This window comes from Oryctolagus cuniculus, chromosome 3 (assembly GCF_964237555.1).
Source record: "Oryctolagus cuniculus chromosome 3, mOryCun1.1, whole genome shotgun sequence".
Taxonomy (NCBI): domain Eukaryota; kingdom Metazoa; phylum Chordata; class Mammalia; order Lagomorpha; family Leporidae; genus Oryctolagus; species Oryctolagus cuniculus.
Window position 1 is genome coordinate 129483307 of NC_091434.1, and position 24239 is coordinate 129507545.

General features: G+C 34.8%; 1 protein-coding gene across 5 annotated transcripts in view; it reads left to right on the forward strand.

Annotated features, from left to right (window-relative positions):
- The window catches only part of PCLO (piccolo presynaptic cytomatrix protein), a 526538-nt gene that overhangs the window by 446291 nt on the left and 56008 nt on the right, over nucleotides 1–24239 (forward strand). For all 5 annotated transcript variants that reach the window (XM_051842632.2, XM_051842633.2, XM_051842630.2 and 2 more), the window contains 2 exons: nucleotides 12432–12573; nucleotides 18177–18250. In XM_051842632.2, the coding sequence (XP_051698592.2) occupies nucleotides 12432–12573; nucleotides 18177–18250 (216 nt within the window). The remainder of the gene's footprint in view (nucleotides 1–12431; nucleotides 12574–18176; nucleotides 18251–24239) is intronic.

Sequence of the window (24239 nt, forward strand, 5' to 3'; positions counted from 1 at the left end):
TTCTTAAAATGTTGAAGATTAATTTAATGAACATTTAACATCTTAAATTTTATGTCCAGTTTGGAAATTCCTGAGATACTGTTTGATACCATGAAATTAGGTATGAGTTTTAAATTTAGAAACAGGGAAGGTAGAACTGTTCTTCCACCCTGGGCAATAAAAATAAATAAATAAACAAACAAGAGGCCACTGGGACAGATTGGAGAGGGTGGGTGAGAAGATGAATCGTTCAATAAGTTGCACGAGGGAATGATGACTGCGAGTTCCTCGGAGTGGCTGACCTGTAGGAGAAAAACCTGAAGCTACTTGCACAGACCACTGCTGGAAACTCTGCTTTCAATAAAGCTGATTTGTGGAATCTGTTCTAGAAGACGTTCATGTCCACTCATTGCCTTGGCAAACTTACCAAGCTATCACTCTGTGGGAGCAACTTTCCTGGGCAAGTGGTAGAGGGGGCTGGGTTGGGAGTGGGGGTGTGGGAATTGCTGGTTACAAAAGGTCATAGTGAATCAGTGTCTTATTTTCTTCTGGCCCAAAGTAGATGATCACTTCCAGTCAGGAGAAATTTAGCCTTGTCTCTTTCTGGAAAGGACAGGGCTCATGAGAGAAATAAAGGAAAATTCTTGAGTGAAATCAGAATGAACTCATTTGGAGGCAAAGTCTTTCACTCTGCATGCTTGTGGTTAATAAAAAAAGTTGGCATGCCTCATTTCCATGTTTATGCAACAGCAAAAATCAAAACATTTTAAAAATAAAATCCTGAGCAGTTTAAAATATAAAGAAAAGTGAAACTAATGTGTGAACACAGTAATCATCCAACAAAATCTGAGAGAATTGATATGGATAATTCTGGCTTTCAAATTGTATGCCCTTTTTTTCTGCCTGCTTTCTTTGTGGTCTATGAAGATCGACATGATCTAAAATATTGCTTTTTGAGAGATTTTATGTCTTCTTTGAATGACTACATACACGGTTTAAAATATTGTCTGTAGTTATTAAATTTATCACCAGAAATATTCCTGCAGAAAAGACAAAAAAGGGCCAAATCGCATCACCTCTCATGAATGGGCCTACATTGCTGAGGGTAGGCCCCCTAGCATAGCACGGAGGGGTGCTTTCCTGTTTTTCAGTAGTAGCTATGAATCTGCACTGAACCATCCACACACTTTGGTCTGTCCACTTTGGGGACAGAGATGTTCATTTAGTGGGTCAGTGTTGCTGAGCCTTTGTCAAATGGTCTAACCATGATGTGGCTTTCATCCATAATGTAAACTAAGAAGTGACAGCACTAATTTTTAACATACCAAGGTCCTTTAAATGCTATTTATCTGTTGCCTTTACTTCAACAAGTAGTATCCATGAAACTTAGTTTATAAAATGCAATAATAAAATTATTTTATCCTGGGCTTGAGAAAATTTTCATAAAGGTAGTTGATGAAATTGCCACAGGGAGCAGGACCTGAGGAAATGAAACAGGCAAGTAAATACTGATGGAGGAAGAGATTGAAGAGCATGGATCTTGGGAAGCCCAGAGACATGGGGTTGGGGTGGAGATGCTGGACAGCCAGGGTTAATAGGAGCGTGCGGCCAGGAGGTTTCTGCTCTGGATAGGAGTGATCATGGAACGAGGTGGAGGAATGCCACAAAAACTAGTTGACTTCTTGAAAATATTGCCTAAAACCAGTTATTTAGCAATCCATGAATTACTCGATTATTTTTCCACTTTTCATCAACATGTATTACATACATTATTTAAAACCATGATATTCACCCATTCTGCATTATGCCAGACGGTTTGCAGGTAAAAGTCTTATGGGTTTGGGAGAAGGGTGAAGGGAATATTGGTGTGTACCGACCTAGACTGTGAAAAACATTCATTTACATTTTCACTGGATTACTGTACTGTATATATAAATATATAATTAATCACTAAGATATGTAGAATTTTGATGGAGGTGTTGTTTGATATTTGAAAAGAAATAACATGTAGTCATAAATTTATATCTTTTGTTCTTAAAGACAAAATTCATTGAATTGATGATAATTTGAACAAAACATGAAATTATTAACAAAACTAACAGGGCAAGTAAACTTTTAAGAAAAAGTGCTTGTTAAGTCAGGAGCATGAATTCCTATATTTAAATATCTAAGAAAGACAGTGAATAAAGAAGCAAAATCTGCTTTTCCTTGTTAAAACATTCCAATTCAAATCCACATTATTTCATGTTCTATATACCAATTACATTAATTTACTAACTTTATATTAAAAACCTGGTATATAGAGAAACAGGAAATGAACATTTTTACAAGTACTTGATTCGAATGTGTTTCTATATGGATCTATTATATATAATTTAATTTTAGTTTCTTTTAAAGCATTCTCACTGCTCATGACCAGTTTGCTTCCATCAAACCAGTGATGTACAAGAACTTTAAAAATTTTGAGAAGAAAAACTCCATTTTGGAAGAATTTATCTATCTTTGCCTACTAATTACCATTATTTACTCTGAATATCTGTGCACCATGAAATAGTTAATTTTTGTTTCTGATTTCCTTTTAAGTGGCAAAAATAAAATAGACAAACAATACTACATATAATTTTTAATTCAGACTATATACTTCTAGACTGTGAAGTTCTGTATGATACAAATATTGAAGAAGCTTGGGAATACTTAAGAAGAATATCAATAATACTTTTGCAAGTGAGGCTAACAGCTTGCTGTCTTCATTACAAAAACTAAAATGAAAAAATAAGAGACATGATAAGATGATCTTCATATATAATAATGGTTTAAGATGACTTGAAGAAGTCATACTAATGGATTTCTTCTCAATTTTACTGTTAGTACTTCATTTCCATCACTATAGGTTTGACCAGTAATTCTCAAAGTGTCCACTGATCCCTGGGGATCCCAGAAACCTGTTCAAGGGTCTACAAATTCAAAAATTTCTGAAGAACAGTAAGATGTCATATGTCTTTTTCACCTTCATTCTTTCTCAAGAGTACAGTATTTTTCAGAGACTACATAAGGTGTCATTCATCATTGCTTTGATGGCTAATGTAATATATGCTTGTCAATTTTTAAAGTTTTTTTTTTTAACTTTAAATGTGGTAAATATCAATAGATGTAATCCACATAAAACAAAGTTCTCTGGATTATTCAATACTTTTTAAGAATGTAAAGCGGTCTTGAGACAAAAATATTTAGAGCTCCTGAATTGGAGCTATGCACAATTATAATCTGTACAATAACCCAAGACAGAATAATGAAGGGTTTCATACAAGATATCCTTTCATATTTCTGTCTGTTTCATACAAGATATCATATTTCTTTCTGAATTTTCTATGCCCTATGAATATCTTCCACTGCATTTTGAACTCTTTTTTTCTTTTGTCATTTTATGTTATTCTGTAATTATTAATATTGACATATGACATTTTTCAATTTATATAGCAATAAAATATATGAAATATTTTATTGGATGTTACTTAGATTAAATTATAGGTCCATAGTCATTAATTCTTCCTTTCAAGATTTTACTGGTGAGTTGCCAATCAGCTTTAATCTAGCTGCTCCCTTAAGGTGGGATGACAAGGAACGTTATAAAGGTATTATAAATTTTGGTTTTTAACTGGAAGAAAAAAATTTCTGGAAAACAATTTTTTGTTAACTGTTAAATCCTTTTTTCTTCCCATTGTATTATCTATACTAGTGACCCTATATATTGAAAATTAATTATGCTGGAGTAAACAGTAGAAAATTGAAGATTTATCACATCGAATCAAATGTGAGGAAAAATTTAAAGTTTCTTACCTCTTACCTAATGTGATCCTTGATTTTAAGTTATAATTCAGCATTTAAATATTTAAATCTAAAAAGGAGATTTCTGCAAATATATATTTATCATTTATAGAAAGTACCTGAATAACCTATTTTAGTTCATCATTTATTCACATTCACACAGATTTGTTTCATTTTTTGAATTCATGATACATTCCACAACCTCTTCAAGGTTTTGCTTATACTGTTGCAAACAAAACAGACAAAAATTACTGTCTCTGCGAATTTCTCATCATGGTAATACTTATCAAACAGCCAATTTAAAGGTATCTGGAAACAATTGTGAAGAATGAAGAAACGATGGGTTTTGTCTACCTTCAGCTGAGGTAGAAAGATAATTGCAATCAGTCATTGACATAAGTTTTTATACAACAAATATTATCATGTGTAGAAGTACCAGGAAAAGAGAATTAATTATAATTGGATTTGTTCTGGTGCCAATATTCTGTCATTATCTTTACAGTCCTCTGGGATGGAGGAGACAAAGTATTTGAAAATGATCTGAGAGGGTAGAAAGATTCATGAAATTAACCAGAGAAACCAGACCTCATGGACTGCATTTGTGTTTGTCAAATATTTGTCTGGGCTTCCTCTTTACTCTCGTCATTGACCAAATTTGAATGTTATGAAGAATAATACTCCGTGTTTTTGTAGCATCAGCCATATTAAGCAGTTTGCTATTATTAATTTGTTATTTATATAAACAGGAAACAGTTTCAACTTTATTTCCTTTGGGCGGAATTTCATAAATCAAACATTTTGGTTTCATTTAAGGACAACACTCTTTTTTTCTAAGTGTTCATGACCTAAGTTATCACAGTTTCAGAATTATGAAAGAACATTTTTCAAACTGTCTCATTCTAAAATTACTTTCCACTTGAACAACCCAGTAGTGTATAGCTCCTGCCTGACCCTTTTGTTCTTACTGCCAGCTCTTGGCAATACCTGACTGATCACCTAATGCCAATACAGTGCAAGCAAACTCTAAGAGAGAGAGAGTACTTCTACCTCTAGGGAGAATGAAATGAATATTGGAAAATTAAAAACTGTCCATGAAAAATTGATGTAGCTCTTGAATGTTCTGTCAGCTCCTCCTTGATATTAATCTTTTATAGATAAAGGTTTTTATTTAAGCTTGGCATTTGATGTATTCTTGCTTATTCTATTTTTTGAACATAGCTGAAATTATAGCCTAAATTTGTTAAAGATAAAATGAATTTGCTTTCTTAATTTTTATTCACACTAACATTGTAATCTAACTTTATTCCTTCTATCTTCATTGTAAAATTTTGGTCCCCACTTAATGTAAATTTACTGTAAGTGGCTTCTTCCAAAATCAGGCTTCAAATACCTCCAAAAGGAAGATATGCTTAAAATGAAACTTTGTAGCATAAATGCTATAAATGTATTTTTAAAATATTTATTTATTTATCTATTTATCTATTTATTTAAAGCCAGAGTTACAGAGAGAGGAATAGACAGAGACAGAGATCTTCCATCTGCTGGTTCATTCCCCAGATGGTTACTAGGCCAGGCTGGAGCCAGTAGCCAGGAGCTTCCCCTGGGTCTCTTGTGTAGGTGGCAGCGGCCCCAACACTTGGGTCACCTTCCACAGCCTTTCCCAGGCCATTTTCACAGAGCTGGATAGGAAGTGGTGTAGTACCCACATGGAACTGGTACCCACATGGGATGCCTGAGTAGCAGGCAGCAGCCATACAGACTACACCACAACACAGGATCCCATGATGTATTTTTATATAAAAGTCCTCTCTACCACATGGTTAAACTAACTATCCTGACCAGTTACACTGAAGTTTTATATCATTACTTCTGTTCCCTGAAGGGATCGTTGATCCTGTTATCTATAATTTGAGTGTGGAAATCATCATCAGATTCCTGGGAGTTCTATATTACAAACAGGTTGAATTATTTGTTCAATTATCTTGAACACTTCAGTCATAGGGGCCATGTGTATAGAGGGGGAAAGTGGGAACACGGTGAGAGTTAGACAAGTTTCCCGAGGTGTAACAAGGGGAGGCATTAGGACTGCATCTGAAATCTGCTAGGGACATACTCTGTATTTATGAGGGAAAAAGACCACAAAATTTCATTTTTCATGGGTTGCAGTACTTGACTGCCTGCATAGAATATAACTGCAATGACTAATATATATACAGATAGTTATTGAATAATTTGTCATTTAGAAAATATATTTCATTGACATCTTTCCTTCAATTGCCTCCCCCCAAGATTTACAAATGACTGATTTAGATATATCAACGTTGTCTACTTTTTAATTTTATCTGTGAAAACTTGTGATGTGTGAACACTCCTACAGATAGCCATATTGAAGCTCTTCATTCCATTTTTCTAGTGTTCCATTTCTTGTCGATTTTCCCAAATCAGATAATGGCTTCACTGAAACAGATCTGGGGAGCGGGGAGTCAAGCTTCTTAAGCACTTATAAGATCCAATGTCTTTTCTTATATTAATACATGGTTGGACATAACTCAAGTGAGAACATGCCAAATAATGCAGCTTAAAACCTAGTATTTTGGGGTTCACATTGAAAGCAAATCAAAGAATGAGAAAAGATTGCAAAGTCCTTTAAATAAAATAACAACAAAGAGAATATCAATCATAATAACAGGAAGATACAATAAAGAAAGACAGAGACAGATTAGAAGGCAGGCAGAGAGGAAACAGAAAAAAACAATGCATTCCCCAAGAATACATTATTTCCAAAACAGCTAGATAGTTATTTCCAGTCTATCACAAAATTATTAGAATAAATGAAAGAATTATTGATTGGCCTCTGGTAATTTCAAACAGTTAATATTAGATTTCTATATATTATGTCTGTGAAGATAATACTTAACACTACATCAACCATGTAATACATCAACCATGTAATTTAGGAAATTAAAAGATACTTATATATAATAAATTATAGCAGAATTATTTGGAAACAGCTTTGTGCTGAGCCAAAGATAGGAAATCAAGTACAGAAACTAGAGGCAACAAGGCTATCATATCCCAAGCATTGAATTTTTAGGTAGGCAAAGACTCCACCTTTTTAATTTGAAACAAATGAATGTGATACAAATATAATAACACTTTTTAGTCATCTCTTTTTCTCATTAACATGTGACCTGGAAAAGTCACTTAATATATACAAGGATGAAATTTTCTACAGGGGAAATGATAACTCCAGAGTAGGTTAACTTTAGAATTCTTATCAGCTTTTGATTTCCAAGATTTCAAAATTATAAAATCAAGTGTACAATTTCGTCTATGAACTCTGAGCACAGTGCTGCCACCGTGTGGTATGTATAGTAACAGATTTGCATTGCAAAACGAGGGAAAATGCTAACAGAGCAAAGTAATTGAAGACAGATGTGCAAAGAGGCACTACTAGATTTAATTAAGGTTAGCAACAGTGGAGTAATAAAGCACATTGATGTCTAACCATTTAGCAGCCAAAGAAAATGAAGAGGTCAAACAGTAATGTGAAACAGATTGAAGTGCCAACAGAAGATAAAACGTATTTACCTGGAATGCCCCCTCAGTAATTGAGTCACAAAAGTGATGCAGCATTCTACGATTTAGTCTTGTAGGACACAAGAATCCTCCTAGCAGGACTGAATGTAGTCACATAGATGGGCCCACCCACTTGTTGATACCTTCATACTAGGATTGGGATTTATCTCCCAAAATATGTTTTATTGTTTTTAAAACAGTGAATTTCTGTTTAAAATAAACATGTTTCAAGTGTGATACACAGGTGCATAATACCTTCAGGATTTCTGAAACTGACTAAAAGAGGTGGAAGAATAAAAAGAGGCATATTGCCTTTTTTAAAAAAAAGATTTATTTTATTTATCTGAAAGACAGAGTTACAGAGAGAGGCAGAGACAGAGAGAGAGAGGTCCTCCATTTGCTGGTTTACACCCCAGATGGCCGCAACGGCCGGAGCTGCGCCGATCTGAAGCCAGTAGCCAGGAGCTCCCTCCGGGTCCCCCACATGGGTACAGGGGCCCAAGGACTTGGGCCATCCTCCACCGCATTCCCAGGCCACAGCAGAGAGCTGGATGGGAAGAAGAGCAGCTGGGACTAGAACCGGCACCCATATGGGATGCCGGCACCTCAGGCTAGGGCTTTATCTCCCTGTGCCACAGCGCCAGCCCCAGCATATTACCTTTATATTGTTAACTTTGAAATCACCAAATTAGGGAAGATAATGTTTAGTGTTAACATTTTAAAATTTTTTCTGTTAATAATATAGAAATACAAAGATTTATTACGCTTAAATAAAATCCAGAGCTCTTCAACTGTGTGTATACCAACATGGGGTGATCAGCATGAATTCTGTCATTTGTTATAGTGATACCTCCCACACAATGTTTCCATACCTATTTTGTCTCATCACTCAAATATATATAATATTCATGAGCTGTTACAAACTTTTTTGGGATCCATAACCCTGTTCTCTACCATATTTAGTGCATTATAAAATATTTTCTTGAAATCAGCATTTGGGGGAATTGGTAAAAGAAAACTGTAATTGGATGCTCACATTTTTCAACACAATACGAAAGATGAAAGTGGTCATCTTTGATGTTCAAAGCTACAAAATGATTCACCAATGTTTCTTTTGAAAAGAACTTGAAAAAAAAAAAACCCTTTTACATCAAATGCACTTTTTGAATAAAACACACAACTGGATAAAAAGTGAAATGCTACCTACTGAATCATTCAGATGTTTTGGTTACTTGGTTAAAGGGAAATAAGCATTAATGCATTACTATTATGATTTATTTATGAAGGTATTTCAAAAAGTGTGTGAAAATGGACTGAAAAGATGTTTGTCTTGTTGCAAAAAATAGGAATGAAATCGTGCAGAGTTTTTCAGAGCATGCATTTTCCATGAAATTTTGAAGATTCCTCATACTTTTTTCATTAAATAATGCCTGGATATAATTACCAAGGAGCAAACATAGGCTTTGCTTCCAATAATAACATGCTCAGAACAGCTATAATCAAAAAGAGAAAGTGGCCGGCGCCGTGGCTCAATAGGCTAATCCTCCGCCTTTCAGCGCCGGCACAACGGGTTCTAGTCCCATTCGGGGTGCCGGATTCTGTCCCGGTTGCCCCTCTTCCAGGCCAGCTCTCTGCCATGGCCCGGGAGTGCAGTGGAGGATGGCCCAAGTGCTTGGGCCCTGCACCCCATGGGAGACCAGGAGAAGCACCTGGCTCCTGCCTTCGGATCAGTGTGGTGCGCTGGCTGCAGCGTGCCGGCCGCGGCAGCCATTGGAGGGTGAACCAACGGCAAAAGGAAGACCTTTCTCTCTGTCTCTCTCTCTCACTGTCCATTCTGCCTGTCCAAAAAAAAAAAAAAGAGAGAGAGAAAGTGAATATTGCCATAGAAGAAAAACAACACATCATGTGCTATGAAGAGTCCAGATTGAGGAGAGAGATTCATTCCTGTTAGCAGGATGAACAAACTAAATGAAGGATATTTGAATGGGACCACTACAAATAAGGCCAATTTAGGTTCAAAAAAGTGAAGAGAAACAGGAGGACAAAACAAAATTGAGAAGAACAAAACCAAGCCAATGGGAGCCAGAGTGAGAGGTAGAAGTCAGCACCTGAAGGAGAATTATAAGAGACAAATTTTGAAAAGGGCAGGAGCATAAAGAACTTTGAGACATACACAAAAGAACTGAACTGAAATCAGTAGATGTATTGATATTACAGAAGTTCTGGTCTCAAATATTAAGTCCTTAAAACACTTTATTCATTAAAAAGCTTGTATTAGTGAAACTTCAGCTCAATTTAATAAAATTGAATATTTCTTATTTGCTCTGTTTAAGCAGAAATTAGTATACACATGGGTTGTTTCAATATTTTTGTGTTTTATCACACTTTATCTGTTGCTATGGACCAGTGGAAAAGGAAGGTCCATTTTGCATTTTAGTTTAATAATTGAATTCATTTTCAAAAAGTACCCAAATGTCTGGCTGTCTATCTCTGTACTACTCTACATGCCAAGATTGAATAATTCAATCAGGCACAGATGTTCTGTTAGAATAATGACAAACACCTAGATTCATTTGAGTCAGTAACCCAAATTCTAACTTCCTGAAATTTCTGTAGCCTCCATCTTAGATGTACTCTTGCTTGGCAGAGATATTAGATAAACTTAGACTTCTTCCACTACATGTATATGTCCTCTGGCTTTAGTGTATTTCTTTTTTGTATTTCTAATAAAATACTATTTGTTTGCATTCAAAACATTGACAATACTTGTACAACATTTTCAAATGAGATTTCTATTCAAGGCAATAACCAAGAAGAAAAAAGCTATATCCCATTAAATTTATTTGTAGCTTTGTTCTTTTCTTCTGCTTATGTTTAACATTTGTGAACTCATTTTTCAAATTTGCTGGAAGAGGAATAGAACTAGAAATTGCACCATGTGAAACCAAAGTTGATGAAAGAAAAAATGGACTTTTTAAAATGTAAATAATAAGATATCATATCTATAACAGGCTTTATGATACACTGTGAGGTTGCTTTTGAATGAAAATTGTTTTATTTTGGTAAAGATAAGTTGACTAAAAACTGTCTTTCAATGTTTGTCTTTGAAAATTGTATTGAGATTTTTCAGATGACATTAATTTTCATTCTAATTTTTAATTCTGTGTCATACTAAAAATCAAATATAGTTGTCTAGATTATATAATGCCAATCAAAAACATAACAGTTTTCTTTTGTTTACAGTCAATTAACTAGTTTGGCTTATTCCATGGTTGATTGTATAGTTTAATTTTTATATGTTCAGAATTTACATCCACGTCATTTTACCTTTTTAAATTATACTTTAACACTCATTACACTATTAGGATTTCTTCTACATAAATTGAAGAAAATATTAAACAAACATCATAATTATTCTTTCTGCAAATCTATTCTTTCTTCTTACTAGTAATTCATTTCATAGGTGACTTGTTATTTAACAGCATTCAGACCTTTTTCTAAGTAAATTTCTCAATTTTTAAATACCTGATATACAATTGACTGATTATTAAACTTTTTCTTAATTTCCATATTCTTGGGGATATGCTGATGCAATTGGAATAGATAAGGAAATTCCTAGTGGCTTTAGACAATCTGTTATTGCTGAAATGGAAGAAATGAGAGGAAAGCTAAGCCTATGAAAAATGTTACTATAGCTACCCCAATAGTGAATTTTTGTCCTCAAATGGTTTCCCACACAGTGTCTATATTTTTCATTTCATTGTATTTTCTTAATAAAAATTCCATCAGATTAAGAATAATTGAGATTTTATGCATTTTCTTTTTTAAAAATATAAAACCAACTGTTCATCCAGTACTATGAATCTAAGAAATTCCTGATAGAACAGGAATGTATTTATGGAACAGAGAGACTAGAACATGTCTACCTTTAGAAAAGAATTCAAGGTAAATTCATTGTCAAGAACTGTATAATCTCAGATAGCAGGGAAAAAACGCTGGGAAAGTCTTGAAGAAGTGACAGTACAGCAAATCAAATCGGGAGAGCAAGATGAGTGAGTCACTGGGCTCCTGTAATTGTAATCTTAGGAGATAGGCATTGCTGACTCACTGTTTTCAAATAGGATTAGTACAGTGCTCTGTCCAGTTACTACAGAATGGGTTGAGAGCATGACTAAAGTCCAAACTCTGGCAAAAGATAAATATCAACACTTTCAAAAACTTGCCAGAGAAACATCCCCACCCCACAAAATAAAAGGAAACACTTGCTTTTTCCTCCTTCATTTTGCATCAAAACTTCCTCCCAAATCTCTAAATCTAGAGCTCTGTTAATAGTATTAATATCATATACCTACTGCATAATTTATAGCACAGATACAAATTTACAGTGTATTCTGTTTGAATTCTTATATTCAAAAATAAAATTTATGAAAATTTTGAAATAAATCCCAATCATAAACCAGGAAATGCCTGAAGGAAACATGTATCTTTAAATCTGATCATCCTGCTAGAGATAGTTGATTGAGCTATCTGCAAACAAGCACAGGATTTCCAATCACTTGTGGAAATTACGTATCCTTTGTTACATCTTTCCTTCTAAGGAGAAAAACAGATTATTGGTTATTATGCAGAGAAGAATTAAATGATATCCCTTATCTTGCTATTTCTACCAGTAAAAGTCTAAACTCTTTTCTTTAGGAAATAACTAAAATTCTCATTTCTTTTCTATATCCCAATTACAAAACTACACAAAGAAATCACAAAAAATAATAGGTTAGTTACATACTATTTAACTCGATTGAAATACGAAATGCTTTTTCCTTAGAAGTGATTGGTTTTCCTTTATGTCCAACAAAAACTGTACAGTATTCAGTGTTGCCTCTGCATCATTAGTTAAGGAAATGAAAATGAAAATCAAGCTGAGAAATGTATAATTGTTACTATAGCTGTTTCTGTACCCATGTAGGTTAGGAACCCCTTTAATTATGCATTTGGAGATCATGTAAGCTTCATTTATTGACTGTGGTGTTGATTCTTCCCACACCATGCAGCAAAGCCTACCAATCACCGTCCTGCAGAAGGCTCCGTGTCCACTGGCTCCTCGGGCAGCAGCTTTGGCAGTGGGTATAGCATGGACAGCGAGGGAAGCAGCAGCACTACAGGAGAGACTAATCTATTTCCTATTCCAAGGATGTAAGTGTATTTTTTTTTCTACAGTGTTAACAGCATCGTGAGTAACATATTCTTAACATTTAGCAGGAAAAAGCTAGCTCATTATTGGATTCTGAGTCATTGACCCTAAAACACTTGAACTGTTTGTGCCTACATAAAAATAGGTAAAGACTGGATTAATTCACTTATTTCTGAGAATGATTGCTAGTCACTATAAGGACTACTTACTCTATGCAATGGATGCATCTACTATAAAAATTGCTGAAATACTGACTTGGCTATGCAGAATAAAGTTCAGCAGCAGTGCACTGGTGTTGCAATCATTTAATGACCAAACACAACCATTGTTGGTATTTGAGATAACATAGATTAATTTACTTTGAATCAGGAGAGATTTAACAAAGCCAAAGGACACGTATATCATGTTGGAAACACACACATGGAGCTAATCAGTTAAGCTTTTCAACTGTAAATCCTTGGTGATTAAAATGGAAGGTTTTGAAGGATTTCTATATTTCCTAGAACAAATATGGAGGAGTTTGTTCATAATGTTAGATCTCAGGAAACTCATTTTGCTAATCAAATGTAAAACTAAAGCAGGTTGTTTTTAGAATGAGTTAGAATAAGTTTAGTCATATTGGTGGTAAATTTAGTAGCATTCAAAATGAATGAATATGTTATGTCTGTATCAAAATCTAATATCAAAATCCAAACTTCTGGAACTTTCCTTCTCCTCCCCATTAACTAGCCTGGGTTTTGAAAGATGCCACTGGGCTAGGATACAGGACAAGATCAATCCAGCAGACTGCCTGGTTTTGTAAGACTTGTAAAATAAAAATTACTTTTTGCATTTTTAAATGTTTTGGGCACTTTTTTAAAAAAAATAATATTTTGTAACATAGAAAAATGAAATGAAATTTAAGCTTTAGCAAACATGAACTAAATCGTTTTGGAACATAGTCACATCCATTAGTTTATATGTTGCCTGATGCTGCTTTTGAATGATAAGGGCAGAATTGAGGCGTTATAATAGAGACCACCAAAAATATTTTCAGACCCCGACTCGGGCTCTTGTTAAAGGTAGTTTTCATTTCCTCCAGTGTTGAGTGAAGCTTTCCTGAGGAAGAGGATTTCTATTTCTCTTAATATCAAGTTTTTATAAATCTTTCCATTTGATCCCTGGTATAGTTCCAATATAAAATATAGATACTGAATCAGGTTACAAAAGGAAGTGGAAAAATGGATTTTACAGGGAATAACATGTTTATTTTGTGGTTCTTAAGCTATATTTTTCCAACATAAATTAAGCAAATGTGTCATCTGTCCACCTAAAGGGTTTATTTTTGTTTTTGAAATTTTATGGATTCAATAGTTATTTGCACATAATTAGTTCTATTTTGTTGGAAACTACTTCTAAAAAGAATCTGATCTCATTAGTTTTTGTCTCTGATGATCCAGTTCAGCTAACAACAAATCTGCAATTTCATCACATTTCTCTCTAAGCTGTGAATGTCATGAATCTGTAAAAATTTTGTACCATGCATATTTTGAATCCTTTCCATGTATCTGTAACTTTCAAAATATGTCATTTAACTCTGATGATAAAGTTATAGCATCCAGAGAATAAACTGTGTTATTTCCTCAATATCTGAATGTCTGAGGTAGAAGTAAATGGTGTACAATTTTACACACAAACCATATGCCACTTTTCTCCCACATTTCCCTGTTTCTCTTATAAGCCAAAGCTTCCCACGAATGTCTGGAGACAACCGTTTTGCCATAGGAGCACATAGAAAATTCACTTACTTACATAAGAAAACATATATATATGTGTGTGTGTGTGTGTGTGTGTGTGTGTGTGTGTGTATGTTTTTTTATAAACATATATAAGAAATATATAGTGGCCAGTGATGTGGCATAGTGGGTAAAGCCACCACCTGCTATGCCTGCATCACATATGGGAACTGGTTCATGTCCCAGCTGCTTTACTTTAATCCAAAGCTCCCTACTAATGGCTTATGTAAAGCAGAAGAAGATGGCCCAAATGCTTGGGGCCCTGTCATCCACATGGGAGAGCTGGATGAAGCTTCTGGCTTCTGGCTTGGCATGGCTCAGCCCTGGCCATTGCAGCCATCTGGGGAGGAAACCATCAGATGGAAGATCTCTCTTCTCTGTTTTTGTCCCTCTTTCTCTGTAATTCTGAATTTCAAATACATAAACAAATCTTAAAAAATTATAAACATCTCTAAGAAATAGTATAAGCATATGTAAAAATAGTATTTGGTAGCTGTTGCTTGGGCCAGTGTATAGATATAGATAAAGATATAGATATAGATATTTAATGACTGATTAAACATGTGAATTATAAAATATATAGTAAGAATTTTTGAGCTGAAGAATACTTATTGGGAATTTAGAAGAATCACACTCCTCATGTGATCTACAGTTACGTTTCCCTTGAACTTCACTTGGATTCACAAGCCACTAATATCCTTGTATAATCTTCAAAATGCACTTACCACATATTTTCGTTAAGTATCTAAGGTTAACAATCTATTTTCATTAGAAGCAAAGGCTGTAGCTAGATATCACCACCAAAATGTGAAATCTATGACTAAAGAACAAATCTAAAAATTATCAAAAATTATTTCTTTATAATTACTGAAATTATGCTTTTTTATTGACACATGATATTTGTATAAATTTGTGAGGTACATTGATTTTTTTTATTTTTTAAAGATTTTTATGTATTTGAAAGGCAGAGGGGCAGAGAGTGAAAGAGAAAGAGTGAGAATCTTCCATTTTCTTGTTCACTCCCGAAAAGGTCACAATGGCTGGAGCTAGGCCAATCTGAAGCCAGGAGCCAGGAGTTCTTCTGGGTCTCCCATGCAGCTTCAGGGGCCCAAAGACTTGCACCATTTTCCAATGCTTTCTCAGGACATAGCAGAGAGAGCTGGATCAGAAGTGGAGCATCTGGGACTGGAATTGGCACCCATATGGGTGCAGGAACTGCAGACAGCAGATTTACCCACTAGGCCATATCACCTGCCTCCCTTATATTTTGATTTGTGTACAAACAAGGTAGGAGCAACTCAGGGTAATTAGCATATCCAATGTCTTAAACTTTCATCATTTCTTTATAATGAGTGCATTGAAAATCTTGTCTTCTACCTATTCTGAGATGTATAATGCATTATCGTGAATTATAATCACTTCGATGTAACATAGAACACTAGAACTTTTTCTTCCATTTGAACTGTAATACTGTACCCATTGACCAACTTGTCACTATCCACCTTCCCTCATAATCTCCCCACTCTGGTGACCATTGTTGTATGCTTAACTTTTATTAGATAAATGGTTTCACATATATGTTATATTATGTGGTGTTTTCTTCCTGTACCTGCCTTACTTCACATAACATAAAGTCCTCCAGGTCCATCCATGTTGTTGCAAATGACAGAATCTCATGTTTTCCATGTCTGAATAGTAGTCCATTGTATGTATAAATCGTATTTTCTTTATCCATTCACCCATTAATATTAATGACCAAGTTCATAAGTTTGGCATAGTATGCAGTGGTAACTTTTTTTGGTACTCTGATTAGCTAGATTCATGATACTTAAAAGATCCTCACTTTCAGTAGTTTCCCTCAGGAGCAATATATATATTAACTCACTCTATCAGTAGAGCAGACTTTACTACTTACAGGGAAATTACTGCTAAATCATTAAGCTTTCTTTTGATCTCATAGTAACAGAATGAGAAGAGTTCTTTTTTTTAACTTAACTACTTGTGTTGAATCTAAATTAAGCAACTGAACAAAATGAAGTTTTCTGCACTGCTTAAACAAGAATCCATATAGACACAGAGCACGTGTGTGTGTGTGTGTGTCTGTACTCACACATCTCAAACATGTTAGAAATTACATAATCTGTTTGCACTTGGTGCCTTACATAATCACTTAATAAATACATGTTCAGAAACCTATGACCTAGAATTGCCATAGAATAATTTAATGGCTTTCAAGAGAAAATAATTTCTGGGTCCAAATCCATTTCTCTTTTATTATGGAAGAAAACACGTCAGCATCTTCTATGGAGTAGAAGATTAAGAGGATCTTTGGTGGAGTTTTCAAATAAGACATAATTGGTTCTTAAGAAATAAGTATGGCTACATTTTCAGCAGTCCAGCAAGCCAAATACTTTTTGTGAAAGTAAGAATTAATTTTTAGTAAATCCTGCTATGTTAGAGGTACTGTTTAGGAACCACGATATCAAGATGTTCTCGTGTTAAATAACCTTTTTAATATGTAAGGGATTTATTCCATTTTTTTAGAATGTGTTATCCAAGTACATTGAAGATAATTCTGAAATCTTTTAGATGCAATGTAGCTTCTTTATTGCTGAAGAAACAATAAGTGGCTTACAGTCTTTCGACTCCTACCATTATCCACATTTCAAACTCTCAGTGCTCAAAGGTTCAGGGATTCTTCATCTTGGTGGCTTGCCAAAAAGTTTGAGGTTGAAGCTGAAAGCATGCAACAGATTGAAGCCTTGAATGAACAATGTAGCTTTGCCTACAATACATCGTTCAAGGCTTCTAATTTTTCAAGCACTGTGTTAAATCTTTTATAGACATTTTCCATTCGATTACCTCATAAACAAAAAGATAACTGTCACTAACCTTATGTTACAAAAGCAGACAGTCTTGACCACATAATAAGACATAGCAACTCCTGAAGCAGAGACAAACTTCAAAAGAAGTCTGATTTCAAAGGCCAGCTTGCTCAACATAGCTGAAAACAGGATGAATCTGAACAAAAAAATCATGAATTGTAGGAAAAATATCTGTTATTAGATTATTTATGTATTATTTAATTCAACCTCTTTCTTATCAAAGAGTCCTTCTTGCTTCCAAAATTAAAAAAAGAAAAAAAAGTATCAAAGACTAAAATTTGAGAATGTGATAATGTTCTGATATTTTAATAAATGACTCCACAGCTGAGACTGACTGAATGTTGAGGTATTTTGTTTGGAATAAATAGGAATAATAATCTAGTTTCCAATTTAAAATTGACACCACTTAGAACATGCCATAAACAAGAGTGTCAATTTGTTAAGTCAACAACAGGAGTCACTGTGCACTTACTCCTCATGTAGGATCTCTGTCCTTAGTGTGCTGTACATTGTGACTTAATGCTATAACTAGTACTCAAACAGTATTTTTCACTTTGTGTTTCTATGTGGGTGCAAACTGTTGAAATCTTTACTTAATATATGCTAAACTGATCTTCTGTATATAAAGAGAATTGAAAATGAATCTTGATGTGAATGGAAGGGGAGAAGGAGCGAGAAGGGGGAGGGTTGCGGGTGGGAGGGAAGTTATGGAGGGGGAAGCCATTGTAATCCATAAGCTGTACTTTGAAAATTTATATTTATTAAATAAAAGTTAAAAAAAAGAACAAGTGACTGTGTATACACTTACCTTTCAAACAGTTTGTTACAGGTTGGGATATATAATATTTTAGTTTTGCAAACTTAGCATCCTCATTTGTATTTGGGGGATTACATATGACTAGATATTACATATGACATATATGATTTTATTTAATTTTTAAATAGAGGGAAGATGGGACAGAATGGACAAGAGCCTGTAAAACAGCCAGGAGTAGGAGTAGGACTAGCAGATACTGAGGGTAAGTTGGAATTTATAGTACTGGATTTTAGTTGAGTCTACATATCATATTATAAGTGTTTGTTTTGTTTTTGTTTGAACATAAATGCAAATGTCTAAGTACTAATGGCCTAAGCACTGGGTAGTTAGTTAGTATCACTAAATGAGAATGACTGTATTTGTTTCATGATTTTCCAATTGCATCTTTACATTTAATATTTAAGTACCTTGGATTACTAAAAATATGAATGAGAAAGAGAAATGACAAGAAAAGAAGAAATCATGAAATTTTTTCAAATGCTTGGCTTGAAATATCATGCAAGTAGGAAATCAACTAAGAAATCTCATTTAAATCATAAAAATTCTTAAATACTCTTCTATGAAGCTGAGAAGAAACCAATGGTACAAAAATCATAATTTTTGTACCCTCAAATTATAGAAAATAATTACTGAACTAACCTCTGTTGCTTCAAAATTGTATTTATTTATGGGGTACTGCATGATGTTGTAATGCACATATCCCCACACGCCAGAACGAATCCATCCCACTGGAGCACAAGCTTCCGCCACGGAAGTCAAGTGGCTTGTTCAATGAGCACTGGCCTGGTATTATCTGGGCTGTATCAGATGTTAGATCTCAGGGCGTTGAGCACATGACATCCCTCTTCATTCCACATTCCTTGGAGCTGGGATCTGAGTGACACAAGTGACTCTTTCCTCCTGCTTCCTTCAGTGAGATTCTGGGTATTATACTACAGCCAGGCACTGAGGCCTCTCACCTGGTTTCTGTAGCTCTTGTGAATGTGACCTGGTGGGTGACTTTGCACTTTATATTGGTATCTCAGTGGCCTGGAGCATCTCATGCAACTACCATCTTGCTCCACCCTCTGAACTAACTTCTACACTAAAACTCAAATGTAAGATCGAAGGTGATTTTATTAAACAAATAGTACATTATTAGGAAAATGCAAAAGGAAGTCTTCAGCAGGCGTGGAATAATAGTATCTAAAAGCTGCACAATGAAGAGCTTATCTTTGATAAGATTATGAAAATGTCTTGTAGCTTTGTTATCTTTCATGTCTGCACCAATCTCCATAATTTTAACTCTTCCACGTACTTTACACTATTCTAAGTACTTTTCATGTGTCTGATTTCATTCTTATATTATCTTATGAGGTGAACAGTAACATATACTGGCTGACATGAAAGGAAACTAAAATAAAAACATCACATAAGATCAGAAAAAAATTATCCAAACCCAGGAAAATGATACCTCATGTCATGCTATTTAAAAGAATGATTATGGGAAAGGACATTTGGGAGGAAAATGGTAGACTTGAGTTTCCAATCTGGTGTGTTTCCAGGTATGTGACCTGATTCCTCTATCTTCAGAACCTCATTTGACAAATGCTGGGTCTAAGTGAGAACTCGGTTTCCTCATGGACATTTTTCTATTCTGAAACTCAGAATTCTCGATTTCTCTTTGTGCTCAATCAAAAGCACTGGTTTTGTATCCTGTTGCCCTGTTGCCCAGGACTACTTAATTTCATTTTTCTTTAATGTAAAATCCTTTCTCTTACATTCTCTATAAAAACTCATTAACTCTCTCCTATATGTTGATTAGTTCCTGACCCACTGCTCTAACTAGTCCCTGGAATTCAAACTCAGGTAATTAATGTCTACGAGCCTTTCATGTCCAACCAGGAAAATAGAAACCACTCAACATTTGAAGTAGAAGTTGTTTATGGGTGGTGACTGATTATATACTCATGAGAGAGGCAGAGAATCTGAGTGGAAGACAGTAGAACAGCAGAAGGAAGTTACTTTCCCGGTAGCCCAAGGGCCAGTAAGAGGTGAAACCAGAACAAGCCTATATGGCAGGGAACAAGAAACAAAGCAGAAACACATCTAATTCCAGAAATATATCCTGAGGCAGATGAGAAAGGGGAAAAATATCCCGATTTTTTCCCTCCTTCTGTTCTACACGTCTCCAGCTGACAGGGCTTGATCAAATCCCACTGGAAGCTGGCTCAGAGAAGTCTGGGAGGAGACTTCTCTCAACCTCTTTCTTATCAAAGAAAGGGGAGAGCCTGGGAAGAGAGAGAGGGAAAAGGTACAAGACTGGATTTGAAAGCACCTAAGTATAAAACTAGCACAATGTTTTTCCTGGAAAATTTCTCTATGTTTCAAGCTACCAACACCCCAAGTGTCATTCACTCTTCTCAATCTTCCCTCCTTATCCTCCAAGGTGCCCTGCAATTCACAAAATTCACATCCATTTATATATAATTTGTCTACTTTATCATGGTTGTGATTTCAAGTACCTGTTTCCATGACTGACTCCTTCAAGAGTTTGAGCAACTCCCAGATCAGACGTGTGGTTTATTCATTGTGGTACCACAGCACTTAACAGAAAGTCTTGCCCCCAGATTGCTTAAAGAATGTCCACTGAATGGTTATTGACTGTCATATAACTTTAGAATTCAGGTATATAGAAAACCAAGTTATCTGTAATTTCAGCTACTTAATTTCATCTTTGTAAAGTCTATAACTAAAATTCTTTTAGTATAAAAGTTAACAGCTGTCAAGGAATAGAACTTGTTCATCCTAGTACTGCTTTCTTCTTTTATATTTGTCCCCCACAAAACATGCTTGTTTTCCATAAAGGAGCCAATCAGAGGCTACTTTATTTTTATTTAAACTTGTGAGTCAACATGTTTCTATGTTAGTGAGCTGACCCCGATCAACAGTTGATCTCAGATTAGTTATGGAGCAGAGGGGCGGGGGTTGAAAAAGGGAACAAAATGGAATATGCAATGCAGTATGAGTCATGTATAGTCATGTGCCCTTTTGGTAGCAAAATCTGGACAAGTTGTTTTTAACTGAGTTATTACGTCAGTTATAGATCACTGTCATTGGACAGTGATCAAATTTATAATTTACATACCCACATGACATTATACATATATACCCATATGTATTTATATGTAAAAGATACCTAATAATATAATAGAATAAAACTATAATACAATTAAACCTTTAGAAATTATTTTAAATTATGAAAAATAGAAAGAGAGAACACAGAGAAAATCATTGAATTAGGACTCTATTTGCTCCAGCCAGGGATAAGACATTAATTTAAAAGGCAAGATTTGTTGAGTCCACATAGAAATACAGAATCAACCTCATGTTGTACTTGAAGTATATATATGATGTGTATTTTGTTTTCTTTCTATGATCCAGAGAATTGTCTTCACTTTCATTTGTCGTCAGTAAACATTAACAATCAATTCAGTAGGAAAACAAAAACCAACAAATAAAACAGAGTTAATTCAAACTGTTTATATACAAAATATATAGTTTCATGAATGTATTTTAACTTATTTCAATTCTTTACCAAGGAACCAGAAAAACTGTCTCATTCTAAATAAGCAGAGTTTTCTTGAAACTCTAGGTCCATGCGATGTTACACTTCATCTTCAGTATTAAGCACTTTGTTTAAGGAACATGTTAGTCCCCTCCAATGGAAACTGATAAATGAAGATTTGTAGGAGAGCAGACTTTCACCAAAAGTATAGCAAAGATTTCAAGAAATCACTTGTAAATAATTTGTTCTCATGAATTTTTTATTCTTCTTTTGGCATTACAGGATGTGGAATGAAAAAGTAATGTTTCATAGGGTTGAAATTTTCTGTTAAGCATATTACCGAGGTTTTGTAAAAATGCTGAATAGCCATTTCCTTGCTGTACTTATTAAGCAAGTCTGTTTATTCTGGCTTCTGATTAAAAAATCAATTTCCACTTAGTCATTTTCTCTAATAGTATTTTGTCTTCTTTATAGCATACCCATAAATTTTAATCCCAGCAGGAGATTAATTTAATGGAGCAGGATATGAGACCTAATGAAGGTTCTGTGGTTCTGACCTAATTGTAGAAAAGAAAGTAACACTTTGAACTCTCTGCTGATGAATGGCTGAGTTTCCACAGTTCAAACAAGTATGTAATATAAAGTCCAAGTAAGCCCTGTGTTGCTACAAGGATAATGCCTTTGAAGTGATAGCTGTTGCTAAATTAGAAGGTGGGTTAAAGGACAGCCATTTGGATTCCATCCAAATTAGTGATGTTATTCAGGATTAATAAAAATATCATGCACTTGAGAAAATTAGTGCAAGGCTACTTTTCTTTCTTTCTTTTTTTAAATTTGTTGGACAGGTAGAGTTATAGACAGTGAGAGAGAGAGAGAGAGAGACAGAGAGAAAGGTTTTCCTTCCATTGGTTCACTCCCCAAATGGCTGCTACGGCTGGCACTGCACCGATCTGAAGCCAGGAGCCAGGTGCTTCTTCCTGGTCTCCCATGCAGGTGCAGGGGCCCAAGCACTTGGGCCATCCTCCACTGCCCTCCCGGGCCACAGCAGAGAGCTGGACTGGAAGAGAAGCAACCAGGACTGGAATCAGCACTCATGGGATGCCGGTGCCTCAGGCGGAGGATTAACCAAGTGAGCCATGGTGCCGGCCCAAGGCTTCTTTTATTAAAGATTAGATTAAACCAGTTCACTTTTCAAATTGTACAAATGAGTGCTTTCCCAATGTACATTAAAACCCTCTAATTACACCCTTCAGATAGCCTTTCTAGCCCTGTCCTACATCCCCACCCCACGTGCGTATTTGTTTAGTAACTGCCTGGATTCAATTATTTTCCTAAACCAAAAACTTTAGCAAGTGTTACACTCATAAGCTTCTATGAGGTTTAATTTTCTTGGCTGTATGCATTTAAAAAGCAAATAATACATAATTTATTTTCCTAACTATCTTTGTGAGTTTCAATTTAGTTTCACTAAGAATGGAAGAAATAAACATCTATCATTATAGAAATATGCTAAACTCTACTCTTAAATGTATTCATGTCATTGAAAGTATAAAGAACAACACCATTAATATTAACCCAAAGAGAGAGGAAAGGACAGAGGACAGATATGATTCAATATCTTACAGGACATTTTTATGGTAAAGCATACCCATTATATGAAAACATTGTAAATCTATAATGACTGCAATAATCACATTTTAAGTAGCACCTCCACATCTATTACAATATATATAAACACATATTTTATATGTAATTCTAACAGTGATTTATATGGAGCCTCTTTAAGTGAATGATCATATTTTGCAAAGCTCATAGTACAAATGTAGTACAGAAATGTTTATCTGCATTAAACTGGTAAAAATCTACAGCCTCAGAATTAAAGTCCTCTATCTTGTTCAAAAAAATTCAAAAAATATTTTAAAAATATTTTTCTACAAGTGCTTTCTCTTTTAACTAGGAAAGAAAAATGGAGTAAATAATCACTATATGTTTAAGGATTTGTTGATTGGAGTATCTAAGAGTTCTATGGAAAATATTCACTTAATTTCTTTTTCCTCCCATTCAACTAAGTTATTTAAGAGGGACATCAAAGAGAAAAATGTGAAATCACTAAGGAAGACACTCAATTAGAATATAGTCACCATTGTTATTAGGGGATCCAATAATCACTCCAGAAATATGTGAGCTCACCCTGTTTTTACCAGTACATGCACTGCTTCTTTTATATTTCCAACATTGATAAGTGCTAAATATGAGCAGATCCAGTATGTTCATGATATTGTGCTAAAGTTTTGGATGATACAGAAATCACTTAATGGAAATACTGGTCTGAGGGAACATATGGTCTATGTGATATTATTTGGTTTTGTAATTAGCAAGTGAAGATGCTCGCTTAACCATGTCTGTGCAATTGTGGTCACTTAGATTTGTTGGTAGCTGGATACCTGTTGTTAATTTTTTTTTTTTTTTTTTTTTTTTTTTTTTTTTTTTTGTGTGTGTGTGTGTGTCTTGGCTTTCCATGCCTGAAATACTCTCATGAGCTCTTCAGCCAGCTCCGAATGCCAATGCCTTTAGGGTTGATTCTGAGGCCAGAGTGCTATTTAGGACATCTGCCATTCTATGAGTCTGCTGAGTATCTCACTTC